Source organism: Hibiscus syriacus, unplaced genomic scaffold (genome assembly GCF_006381635.1).
Source record: "Hibiscus syriacus cultivar Baekdansim isolate YM2019G1 unplaced genomic scaffold, ASM638163v2 tig00005459_pilon, whole genome shotgun sequence".
In the NCBI taxonomy this organism is placed as follows: Eukaryota; Viridiplantae; Streptophyta; class Magnoliopsida; order Malvales; family Malvaceae; genus Hibiscus; species Hibiscus syriacus.
Genome location: NW_024062058.1, coordinates 1,521,503 through 1,534,225, shown reverse-complemented (window position 1 = coordinate 1,534,225; position 12,723 = coordinate 1,521,503). Strand labels below are relative to the sequence as shown.

The following is a 12,723-nucleotide window of genomic DNA, read 5'->3' as shown; positions in this document are numbered from 1 at the left end:
CCAACTCCACCTAACAAGTTATTGCCTATCTTTTATAGAGATAACAATGATGGTCGATATTCCTGACATGGATTAGCTGTATGTTTAATTACCTCTTGTAATTGAGAAATATATATTTAGTGTAGGCATAATTCTGGAAGTAAATGAGATATATTATGAGTACAGAGTCAACAGTGAATGAGTTGTTGTTTAGGGTATGGTTTTCAGAACTGGACCGGTTAGCGAACCGACCATGCTACCGGTTCATTGATTCAATCGGTCGAATCGATCCGATTGGTCGGAAGAACCGGACGACGTCATAATTATTTAAAAAATTAAATAAAAATACCAAAAATATTTAATAAAAAATAATTTTTTATATCACAATTCATATTCAAAGCAAGTCATAACATATATAAGTTAAAAACCATAAAATAAAGTGAAACAAAATGATTCAAATTAACTACAACATAATATTTAGAGTAAAACATATTAAATAATAATTATATATAACTAATTAAAAATAAACTTGGGGCTAAAAAAAGCATAACAAAATAATATTGTTTGATTTAATTTTTTTTTAAAAACAATCCCACATGACTAAGAAACATAAAAAATCATCTCAACTAACTTCTATAAATAATAAAGGTAATTTGGCATTCAAAATCATAGAGCCTTTTCGTAAGCATTAAGTGAACTATTCTTTCACTTCAATTAAGCTCAAATTTTAGGCTTCAATCGAGCTTCTAATTTTTTTTTGAGTTCAAGCCTTTTCGAGTTCAAGTTTCAATATTATATTTCGAGTTCGAGTTAAACTTCATAATTTTTAGCTCGTGAGTTTGAATCGAGTTGAGCTTACTTTTAAATTTTTCAAGTTGAACGGTTCAACGGTTCTGACCAGTTTACTAGTAACGGTTCAACTGATGTATATTAAATCAGACTAGACAAAAATTCTCGATTAAATCAATTGAACCTGTCGATCCGGTCCGATTTCCAAAACAATGGTTTAGGGTGATCCAAAACGTAAGACGTATACTATTCCCTAAATTAACCACGCGATACACGTTCACCACGTGCAAATCACCATCAATCAAGTTGGGTCTTTGTAGGACCCACACGGAAAAGAAATAAAAAATATAAATTACACCGTTTTCCATTAAATTTTTCTTTTTTCTTATACTTTATTTATTATATTTTCAATTTTTCTAATTTATTTATTAAATTTTATTAATAAAATTATTTTGCTCACTCTGATATTATCTCCTTAATATTTTGACGAAGTGTCATTTTTTATTATTATTTAATATAAAATATTTAAAACTATATGGGGTAAATTACACCTTTTTTCATCGAATTTTATTTTCTTTCGTATTTTACTCACCCAACTATAAAATAAAAACAGAAAGTGGCTCGATGTCATCATTAACCGCCATAGATGGTGACTGTTCACTCCCAAATTTCATGGTCCGTTTCGCCTCGATACATTGAGTCTGAATTCGACCTCCATTTTATCAGAACTTATTTCAAAGTCCATGTATTGGAGATTGAAAGTGAAGAAGCCGAAACATTTCAGTCGAGATTCATGAATTTTTAGACTTGTTCCAGTACAACAACCACTAGATTTGAACTCATGGTCTAGACTAGCCGACTCATGAATTTTGAGACCAAATGGTCACTATCTACTATAGTCGACGATGACAATCGATGGTGGAAAGAATATGATTCGAAACAACTTCATTTTATTATATATTTGAGTTTCTCAAAACGACATCGTTTTGATGTTTGTGTCATGTCATAACACATTTAAAAATATAACGGTGAATTTAACAAATTGATTAAACATATAAAGTTGAGTAAATAAATTTAAAAAATTGAAAATATGCTGAATAAAATAAAAAAGAATAAAATTAAGTGAAAACGGTATAATTTATTCAAGAGAAAGAAAAGGAAACATTTAGGCAACGAAACCTTCATTGGCCATTAATTTAATCTTAATGTTTATCGAAACCCTTTTAAACGTAAAAACAAAGACATTTCACGTTATCTTTTGGTTTCACCAAAAGACATCGCAGATTGTCCAATTCATGTGGCCCAGCAATCCGCACATGTACGTCCTTGACCTGAAATGCTTAAAGACCAAACTATCCCTTTTCTTAACTGCAGAGGGGTGAAAATGGTAAAATAAATGTGGACCAAAACAGTAAAGCAGTGCAAGCAATAGATCTGGACACGTAAGCGGTCCTAGAGCACCGATGCCGTGGGCTTATCAAATAATGGTGCACTCCAAAATCGTTTAAATATTATTTTCCTGATTAAAAAATATTAAATGCACATCACGTTCTTCTCACTCACCTCGATTCAATAAACTCTCACGTGTTCTTCACGAGCTTCACGTCCCATGCTCCCCCCCCTATTTTTTTATTTACTTTTTCGGTTTGAAAAAAAAAAAGTAAGATCAACATGCAGCGTGCACACGTATTAGAGAGACCAGAAGAGACAGCACGTGGCATGAGTCTTCTTTTTTATTACTCCTCTCTCTTATTTTTTATTGTTTTATTACAAATAAAAATATTATTTTATTCTGTCCTTTGCAGCTACTGCTACGCCAATCTAAGGCGCCTGCAATTTTCATGAAGAAAGTAATTGAGTCTGATAAATGTTGGGGGAGTTTGTCTTGTCTGTAACGTCTCCCAATGAACATACACTTTGGACCTTAAACAGGACGTAAGTATAATATTATGTTAGATGATAATTTTTTAGAATTTTAAAAGAAAATTAATAAAAGATGAAAAAAAATTATTAATTAAAAATATGAAATATCTATTACATAAGCTAATTTAAAACATAAAACAGGGAAGACTACCGCCGTTCGCCTTCCTTTGATTCATGACTAACCGTCGATTTATAGATATATTTGTCACATATATAGATAGACCTACCATATTATAAAACATTTTATTGAATCACAAACAAATCACCTGCCTGCATTTATTTAATCAATCACGATTATGCAAGGTTTCATAATTTGAATGAGATATGCAGCTTTGTGAGTCTATATAATAAAAATATGTTATATTTTCTCATTAAATCTATTTATTATTATATGAATCAAGCGATCTTAATGATAAATAAATTATTGATATTCTTTAAGGATCGTCGAGCACTAGAAATATAGGGATGTCAATGTCTGTTGTCAAATAATTAAAAGTTATCGTTGAACATATATTATTTTATATTTATTTCATATTAATAATAAAATCTATTTATTGTTGATTTTTTCTAATCAAAATTATTTAATTTTTTATTAATAAAAAAATGTTTTAAAAAACTTAAATCAAGTGGGTTTTAAATATATATTATATAAAATTTAATTATTTAAAATAATTATAGTTAATTAAAAACTAATTTTAAAGGTCAATAATAGAAATATTTAATAGAGTGGAAGAAATATTATTTTTTATTATTAACCCAAATAATAACTTTTTTCCTTGGAGGGTTTGGTATAACTTCCGTTGGTTTTGCCTTGGATTCTACTCAATTTAAACCACGGGGGTGCTCTATTATGGCTCTATTTACCAATTTGATCTTCAAACCTTAAAGTTGTTGGTCTCCTCACTTGGGATTTATCCTTTTCTAAACTTTCAGCATAAAAGTCATATTCAATACATCATAATTTTAAGGTTTAAGAGTATTTTTTTATCATAATAATTTAATTTATCATTCCAGTCCCTACAATATTTTTATATTACTTTAACTTTTAAAGTTATTAAATTATATCAATGTTTAAAATATTCATTATTATTTAAGTTTTCAAGTTGAGTTTTAGGTGCTAGGGGCTCGGGTTAACGTCTAGGGTTTAGGATTTTTGATTTTAAGTTAGGGTTTAGTGTATATAATGATACAATTAAACAATTTTAAGAGTTAAGTTGATGCGAAAATTTCATAAGGACGAAAATGATAAATTTTGTCTATTACAGGAGAATAAAGTGACTCTTAAGCATAATTTTAAGCAGACATTCATATAAACAGATATCCATAACATAAAAATATTTTAAAAATTTATTTTTTTCATATGTATAGTTTATTATTTTACATTTTTTAAAATTTAACTTTTACTTATTTTTTATAAATACTTTAATTATTTTAATATTTTTAAAATTATAATATTTCTATTCAAATATTAAATAAGCTTTCAAATTTTTAATAGAAATTAATTATATATCTGAATTAGTAAAAAATTAAATTTATTATCAAATTTAATTAATTTCTCTATCAAGCCATCATTATAATTATTAATTTCAGTTAAAATAATAAATAAATTTAAAGATAATATTGATGCAAACTGAATTTACAAAACAGAAATGAAATTATCTTTAAGTTAAAATAAAATAAAAAGGTCCAAACAAATTGAACCACGGTGAGTTTTAACCGAGTTCGAATGCTTAACCATGGTCCGCTTTTTGCAGTTACAAAAATGAACATTATACAACAAATCCACCCTTCTTCCCCTTTCCCTCCCCACTCATCACTTAATTTTCTGTTTCATGATTTGCTACAAAGAGGGAAATTTAATGGAACCCCTTTTTGCTTCTGCTTGCACCTCGACTCTTAACTGATCCTTTTGTTTTCTAGGGAAGTTTTCTTTTTTATCCTCAAAGAACACTGCCCAGCGACTTTTCAACACTCTTCCGTTGAACGCATACTTGCTTTCCCCTCTAAACCGGTGTGTATTACTATTCATATATCCTCAATTACAGCCTCTCTCTTTTTTATTTACGCTTTGATTGAATTTTTTTGGGGTTCTCTTGATTATTTTTACAGGCCCTTGAGATCTGGAAATGAAAAAGAAATGGCTGCTTTATATTGTTCATTGCAGAGAGCCTAAACAAGGAGAAGAATCTGAAGCTACTCGGATTCTTAATCTGCGGCCCGAAGAGGAGACTCAGCAGAAGATGAGGAAAACTGTTTTGCAGAAATTGCATGATGTTTTTGGTGGATCAGATGAGGATAATTTCGCACTTGGTTTGGATAAGGTTACTGGTACTGAGATGTTCTTTTTAGCATCCATGTATTTTTCTTTTCCACCTGGACAAGGTGGTCCGGGGAAATGTTTTGCATCTGGGAAACATGTTTGGATTATGGATGCTTTGAAGTCGGGTTCTGATTATTGTGTTCGGTCCTTTATGACAAGGTCTGCCGGAGTTCAGACCATTGTTTTGGTCCCTACTGATGTTGGTGTTGTTGAATTGGGGTCCGTGAGACTGGTACCTGAAAGCTTAGAGTTGTTGCAATCGATAGTAAGTTCATTCTCATCTAAGTCGGCATTGCTTTTGAATTCAACTATTGTGGAGGGATTGCAAGTGGGAGTAGCGATGCCAATGGTGCATGAGAAAAACGATGAAAACACCATTGTTTTGAACTCGACAATCGTGGAGAGATTTCAAGGCATTCCCAAGATTTTTGGGCAGGATCTGAACAACACTTCGAATGGCCGATCAAGTCATCGGGAGAAACTTGCTGTTAGACCGACATGGGGAGCACATGTTAATGGAGGTGGGCTTTCGTTTTCAAGTAATCAAAATGGTCATAATTGGTCACATGTTCATGGTGTGAAACAAGGTAGCCCAATAGAGTTTCAAGAGTTTGCCAATGAGGCTCGGGATGAGTTTCGGTTTAACCATCATCAGTCACAAAAGACAGTTCAAATGCAGATTGATTTCTCCGGGGCTACTTCAAGGTCTTACGTGAGTACTCAGCCATTGGGCGCTGAATCCGAACACTCAGATGTCGAAGCACCGTGCAAGGAAGAGAAGCCGAGTGCAGCTGATGAGAGGAAGCCCAGGAAAAGAGGTAGGAAGCCTGCTAATGGAAGAGAAGAAGCTCTTAATCATGTTGAAGCAGAGAGGCAGCGGCGTGAGAAGCTGAACCAACGGTTCTATGCCTTGCGAGCCATTGTGCCTAACATATCAAAGATGGACAAAGCTTCATTGTTGGGAGATGCAATTGCTTACATCAATGAGCTTCAAGCAAAACTTCAGGTCATGGAAAGAGAGAGGGAAAAGTTTGGTAGTACTTCAAGAGTTTCACCAGGGTTGGATCCTAATAGAAACGCAGAGAATCATAGCCAAGCTCCTGATATCAATGTTCAAGCTGTTGACGATGCAGTTGTTGTAAGAGTAAACTGTCCTTTAGATTCACATCCTGCATCAAGAGTAATCCAAGCATTCAAAGAGGCACAGATTGATATAGTCGACTCGAAACTCATTGCAGCAGATGATACTGTGTTCCATACATTTGTGGTCAAGTCTCACGGACCGGAACCTCTGACAAGGGAACAGTTGATAGCGGCATTTTCAGGTGAACCGAATTCCTTGAAGCCATTTTCATCGCATGGATAGCACGCACGGTTGCGTTTAAAACAGTCCGTAGGGTTTAAAAAGTTATAACGAGGGAACCTGATTGGAAGCTTCTTCAAAGGATTCGACATACAACAAGGTAGTGCAGCAGCCAATTGCGTGTGATTGTTGATATTATATATTCTGCCGTATTGAGGTATATTTGCAGGATTACTTTAAATGTCGAGTTTAACCAACTTATGCCTTGTTGGTTGCTTTAGAAACAGATTCCCTCTTTTTTTCTTCTTTATTTACCCCTAGTCTTTTAAATATGGGTATATTTATTTTTGGATACCTTGCTATGCCATTTTGAGGAGAAAAATGAAATTTATTAGTCCAATTTCCACCGCCAAGGAAACAGAATCTATGATAAGCTAGAGAACAATGCATGAAATTCGACGGTGAAGATGTTTTGGGTTTTGTAAGCATTGGGTGGCAGTTACCAGTTTTTTTCTCTCTCTTAACTCTTCTGTGCCTCACAGCTCTCACGATTGTGGTACTCTTAATATTTTGAGTTATTTGAGGTGACAATTTTTATTTTACAACTCGAATTTGACTTTAAAATTTGATTCTCTGGAGCTGAATTTTTAAATTTTTGTTTAAATTTAATTATAAATATTTATAATATTGTGATATTATTTTATTCTAATTGAAATGATTTTTTTATAATTATATATATATTTCTTTATGTTTTTTCATATACATATATTATATAGTGATAGATTTAAAAATTTAAAAATAGGGGTCTAAAATTTTAATTTTTTTTCTTTAAAAATAATGGGTATGCAAGAATTGTAATTTTTTTTTCTTTTTTTTTTAACACATTAAGTTAAATTTAACAATTTTTTAAAATAATGGGGATGTATTTGGCCCGTTTAGTGCATTCGCCATTTATATTATAAAGAGATGATAAATCGGACTCAAACTTAAAAATCAATCTATTAAGTATTAAAAAATTGAGTATTTGAGTTATTCAAATTATATTTTATAATTTGATTTGACATTAAAAAATTTATGTTGAATTTATGAAATTATAATTCAAAGTTAAGTCGTGTTGAATTAAAAGAATTGATTTTTCGAATTGAGTTAAATTTTACTTACCATGCTTTTAACTATTGAGATTAGTATTTTTTTTCACCTAATACACAACTTACCATTTAAAGTATATTATTTTTTCCTTCCTCCATTGCAACTTAAATGGTTTAAGCTTGTGTCTTCAAATTTTCACCTGAACTAACAAATACTGGACCAATCGAATTGCACAACACGAAATCTTAAGAATGAAAGCTGATTAGTTTATGTATTTTTGTAAATTTATCCAAGTCTTTTTTATTATAAATTATTTATGTATTTTCATAAATTAAATATTATGTGAAATATTTAAATTTGCTAAAATTTTAGATGATCAAGATACAAATATTTTTTTATTTATTTATAATACGAGGTCAGATTTTTTAAACCCACTATTTATATAAGTAATATGAAGTCTCATGATAAATGTCTGAAACTGAGTGTGTCTATTTAAGTATATTTCAAATTTAAGACGAATAGTAATTCCGACACCCAAATTCAATTATTATCCAAAATCGTAATATATATAAACAATGTAATGTTAAAAGTTAAGTAATATTTAATGTAGTTTACCATTAAAATAAATAAAATACATTAATTTACTACATGAATCAATTTTGATGGATACAATAATTAAGCGTAATTAGGGGTGATTAATGAGTTGAGCAGCTCGAATTCAACTCGGTCAAAACTCGATTTGGGTTAACTCGACTTGAACCTTAACGAATTAAGTCGAGCAAAATCAAACTCGACTCAATGCTCTTTAATTTTTTTTATAATTTTTTTAGTGGTTATCTTAAAAAATTATTTCACACTCGAAAATCAACCCTTATTTATTATTTTAATATATTTGTGGATTGTTGCTTTGGAGTATATATTTTAAAATTACTTTTTACACTCTTTTGATAAATGTTTTGGTTAAATTCATTAATTTATGTTTATATTAAGTTTTATATAATATTAATAGATTTTATTTGTAGTTAAGAAAATAAAAGTAAAAATTTCGGTTAGCTTAACGAACAACGAGACTAGAAATGAGCAACGAGCTTAATGAGTAACAAACTTAATGAACAACGAGTTGACTAACAACTATTCTTAACGAGCACGAATCGAACACTGTCCAACTCGCGATCGACTCGCTCAATAACCACATCAATCATAATTACTACATTAAGAATACCTAAATTCTGACCCTCCACTAACATATAAAATATCCAAATCCAAAACTAACTCAAAGTCAAAGTCAAACTCAAAATAAGTATAATCTTAAACTCTTCAAAATTTATTTGGTAAAAAATTTAACATAATTTTGTTTAAATTGACATTTACGCATTTGGGGTTAAGACTCTAATGGACGAAACCTCCGAAAGGGCCATGTTGAAGGTCTGCTTTATGAAATGCCTCGTATATAAAGTTTTATGCCCAGACACCGCCTCTATCCAGTTGACTGTTGAACATTAACAGAGGATATAAATTAGGGATTTTGAAGAAGAAAATTAAAAGAGAAAAATTAGAGAATTGATACGATTGGGGAATGGCGATGGAGATGGAGGAGCGAGGAAAAGTCGAGACTTTGGTAGAAAAAGCTACAAACTCGACCGCTTCCGAGGTTGATCCACGCCTTCTCAAAGCAATCAAATCGGTGGTCCGTTCATCCGATTCGGAACTCCGACTGGCCGCCCATACCCTCATGGACCTCATGAAGCGCGATCATTCCCAGGTCGTCTATCCATCCTTGTTCAATGAGTTTCTAAAAAGAACATATTTTGATTCCAGCTACATTTGCGGGTTTCCCCCCTTGGTTTAATCCAAATTTACTTTACTTTATGCACGTTTTGCAGTCGGATTTCAAGAGTTTCTGGTTTTCATTTTTGAATTGAAATTCCGGATCTTATCCTTTTAATGATAATTCATTTAGTTTTCTGAATTATGAAAAGAAAAATCCAAAGAGACTGGTGTTGAGGGAATTTGAGCTTATGAGAGTTGTGATTGCAGGTTCGTTATCTCACGCTTCTTATAATCGATGAGCTTTTCATGCGATCTAAGATTTTCGGAACCCTTGTGGTTGAGAAGTTAGATCAGTTGTTGGCCTTGAGTGTTAGGTTTAGAAGAAATATGCCACTCCCAGCTCCCTCAGGCCTCAGCAATTGCTTCCACTTTGCGTTCTAAGTCAATTGAGTTCTTGGAGAAGTGGAATGCATCTTTTGGGATTCATTACAGGCAGCTTAGATTAGGTTTTGATTATCTTAAGAATACTCTCAGGTTTCAATTTCCTAATCTTCAGGAGACTGCAGCCAGAATAGAACGAGAGAGAAGGGAAAGGGAGAGAAGGACTCGGGAGATTTTACAGAACATGTTTGAAACACTGAAGATGAATTTTAGTTCTGTTAAGGAAGAAATACAGACTACGGTTGATGAGATTAGACAATGTTTAGATATTGTTCGTACTAAAGAGGAATGTGTGCCTCCCATCCTATTGGATGAGGAAGATTTTGTAGAGTTCCGTTCTGCTGAATTGAGGCAGATCTGCCTTGACTTGTTGAAGGAAGGAAAAAAAGTACATGAGAACAATGATAACAAAGTGGTTTTCGATGCATTAAGAGAGCTGTATAAGCTTTTAGTGACTAAGCATCTGGTTTCAGTACAAGAAAGGATTTCTCTGCTTATAAGGGTTGAAGTGGCTGACAACAGGTCACGAGATTCCATGCTGAAGGAGTTGATTGATATACGGAGCACTCTTATGTCTGTGAAGAAGGAATGTGAAGAATCTGGTTGTGCTTTACCCAAAACTGCAAAAAATAACAAAGAGGGGGAAGATTTCTGGGAGGAAGGTGACTTTGGATCTACCAAGAATGGAATTACTACTGAAACTGAGAAGCGTAAGGAGGTAGAAAGTTCTAATGCAGATGAGAAAAGTAGATCTCTTGAGTATAGGAATTGCAAGAAATCCAATAAACAAAGCGAAACTCTTGCTAAACTGCCAGCTTCTAGCAAGGTGAAAGCCAAAGATAAAGACAGCAGTAACTTTTCTAAGGGCAAAGAGACTCTGGGACCTGAAAATTCTGTCAGGAGTGACCTTTTGGCTGAAGCTCCAGTTCTCAAGTGGGGTTGTTTCTTGGATAATTGGGGATCAGTCTCTAATAGGGATATATTAGCAAATCAAAAAGGCTTGGAGCTTGACAATCACTGGGGAAGAGTAGATCAGCTGAGAAAATTGCTGAATTGAATCTTCAGGCGACTATTTACCAGGAAAAGTTAGGAGAATTCCAACCATGCTGTGCACCTTTGAATAAAGGCGGACTTTGTCAGAGAAGAGATTTGAAGATTTGTCCATTTCATGGGCCCATTATACCTCGAGATGATGCAGGAAATTCAATCAATCAGAATTCTTCAACAGATAATACAGATCCTGATTTAGGCTCATGTTTAGCAGAGCAGTTGGCAAAACAAGCTGTGAATAATGTTAGGGAGCGAGATAAAGAGGAAGCAAGGAAGAGAAAACTTGCAAAACGGTCATTACAGCTGGAAAAGCATGCTAAAGTTCGGGAACACAATGAAGTTCTTCGTGATGCTGCAATGGCTTCAACATCAATATCAGCAGCTTTTGGAGAAGACATGGGGGAAACTATTGGAGAGAGGTCAGTGAGGAGAAGAAACAAACAAACTCTGGCATCCACGCTGCGGAAGAAAGTTACGACAAAAGATAGGTTAGCTCAGAGACTTCTAAGCACCCGGACAACAGATTCAACTATAAGACAGATGACCCAGGGTGAGGATGCAACTTATAAAGAAGCCTTTCCCAATCAATGGTAGATGGTTTCCTATCAAGTATGCAGGCATTTCCTGAAGGGTCATGGTCATGCTGATAAATCCTTAGGCAAGTACTAGTCAAACAATTTCAATGGTGTTCGTATAAATATATAAAGCACAAACTGATTAAATATTCATTGCATTAATGAAGCTATTTTGATCAAATTCCTCTTCGAGCTTGAGGAATCTAATTGTACCATTGCGAATCGGTATGATGAAGCATTTAAGCAGGACCATGTATTGTCAGTTTTGTGACATTCATGTGTTTTGTTCAGTTTTTGAGGATTCCTTTTTACATATTCTTGTAAATAAATAAAGAGCCAGAATGTTAGATCAGTCTTTTACACAATAAAGGAGATTTTCTCTCATTCCTAACTCCATCTGGCATATTGACTGGAAATTGAGCTGAGACTGCTTGACAAAAACTCCAATGACAACTTCATGCAGGTTGATTATTGCTTGTATGGAAATGGAACTGACATGTAATTTTTCTGTCAAAAACAAATTAAGGCTATGGAGTTGTATATTTTTCATGATTCATCCGGCCTAAGCCATAGCATATAGTGTCCATAAAGCCGTTTACATCATTTGGAAAGGTACATGTTCTTTCTAGGACACAAATTGCTATAATGTTCCTAACAGTCCAGATTGGATGGCGGCCAATTGTATTAGTTAATATAGTAGGGTGAGCAGGTGACATTCCTTATCAAATCAATAAATATAGAAGTACTAACTTCAAGTTTAATATAAGTTATTAGAATTTGAATCTGGTAGTTTAGTTAAATTAATCCATGCTGCGGAAGAAAGTTACGACAAAAGATAGGTTAGCTCAGAGACTTCTAAACACCCGGACAACAGATGCAACGACAAGAGATGACCCAGGGTGAGGATGCATCTTATAAATAAGCCTTTCCCAATCAATGGTAGATGGTTTCCTATCAAGTATGCAGGCATTTCCTGAAGGTTCATGCTGATAAATCCTTAGGCAAGTACTAGTCGAACAATTTCAATGGTGTTCGTATGAATATATAAAGCACAAACTGATTGGATATTCATTGCATTAAACAGTGGCTGTGTAAGTACCGAAAATTTTGAAAACTTCGAATTCTTTAATACTACGTAAATACTACTAGGAGCAGTAGTTCATCATTCAAATGGAAAAAAACCGGTATCACCTTCAGCCTTGAGATTCAGAACCCCCCGGGTCCCTACTCCTTTCCCAACAAATACTCTCTCTCTCTCTCTCTCTCCACGCACGCACGCACACACAGAGACAATAATTAGCAAGCGTTAACAAGTTATAACCAGCAACAGTGATGGCGAATTTATTAACCATTGCTTCGACTAATATTTCCTCCTCATCACCTTATCAATCCTTATAATTTTGGCCTTTTTCCAGTAACGCTTTCTCTTTAACCTGAAACCCTTTCATGTCGATCATTTGTCTCTCTGGAAACTTAGACGCACC

General features: G+C 33.4%; 1 protein-coding gene and 1 pseudogene across 1 annotated transcript; both read left to right on the top strand.

The window, feature by feature from the left end:
• The first annotated feature begins 4,475 nt into the window (after positions 1–4,475).
• LOC120199611 (transcription factor MTB1-like) lies at positions 4,476–6,800 on the top strand. Its single transcript, XM_039200648.1, has 2 exons — positions 4,476–4,702; positions 4,801–6,800. Exon 2 carries the CDS (start codon positions 4,818–4,820, stop codon positions 6,375–6,377), a length of 1,560 nt encoding a protein of 519 aa, XP_039056579.1. The 5' UTR covers positions 4,476–4,702; positions 4,801–4,817; the 3' UTR covers positions 6,378–6,800.
• Positions 6,801–8,906: 2,106 nt separating this feature from the next.
• LOC120199609 lies at positions 8,907–11,591 on the top strand (annotated as a pseudogene).
• The last annotated feature ends 1,132 nt before the right edge of the window (positions 11,592–12,723 follow it).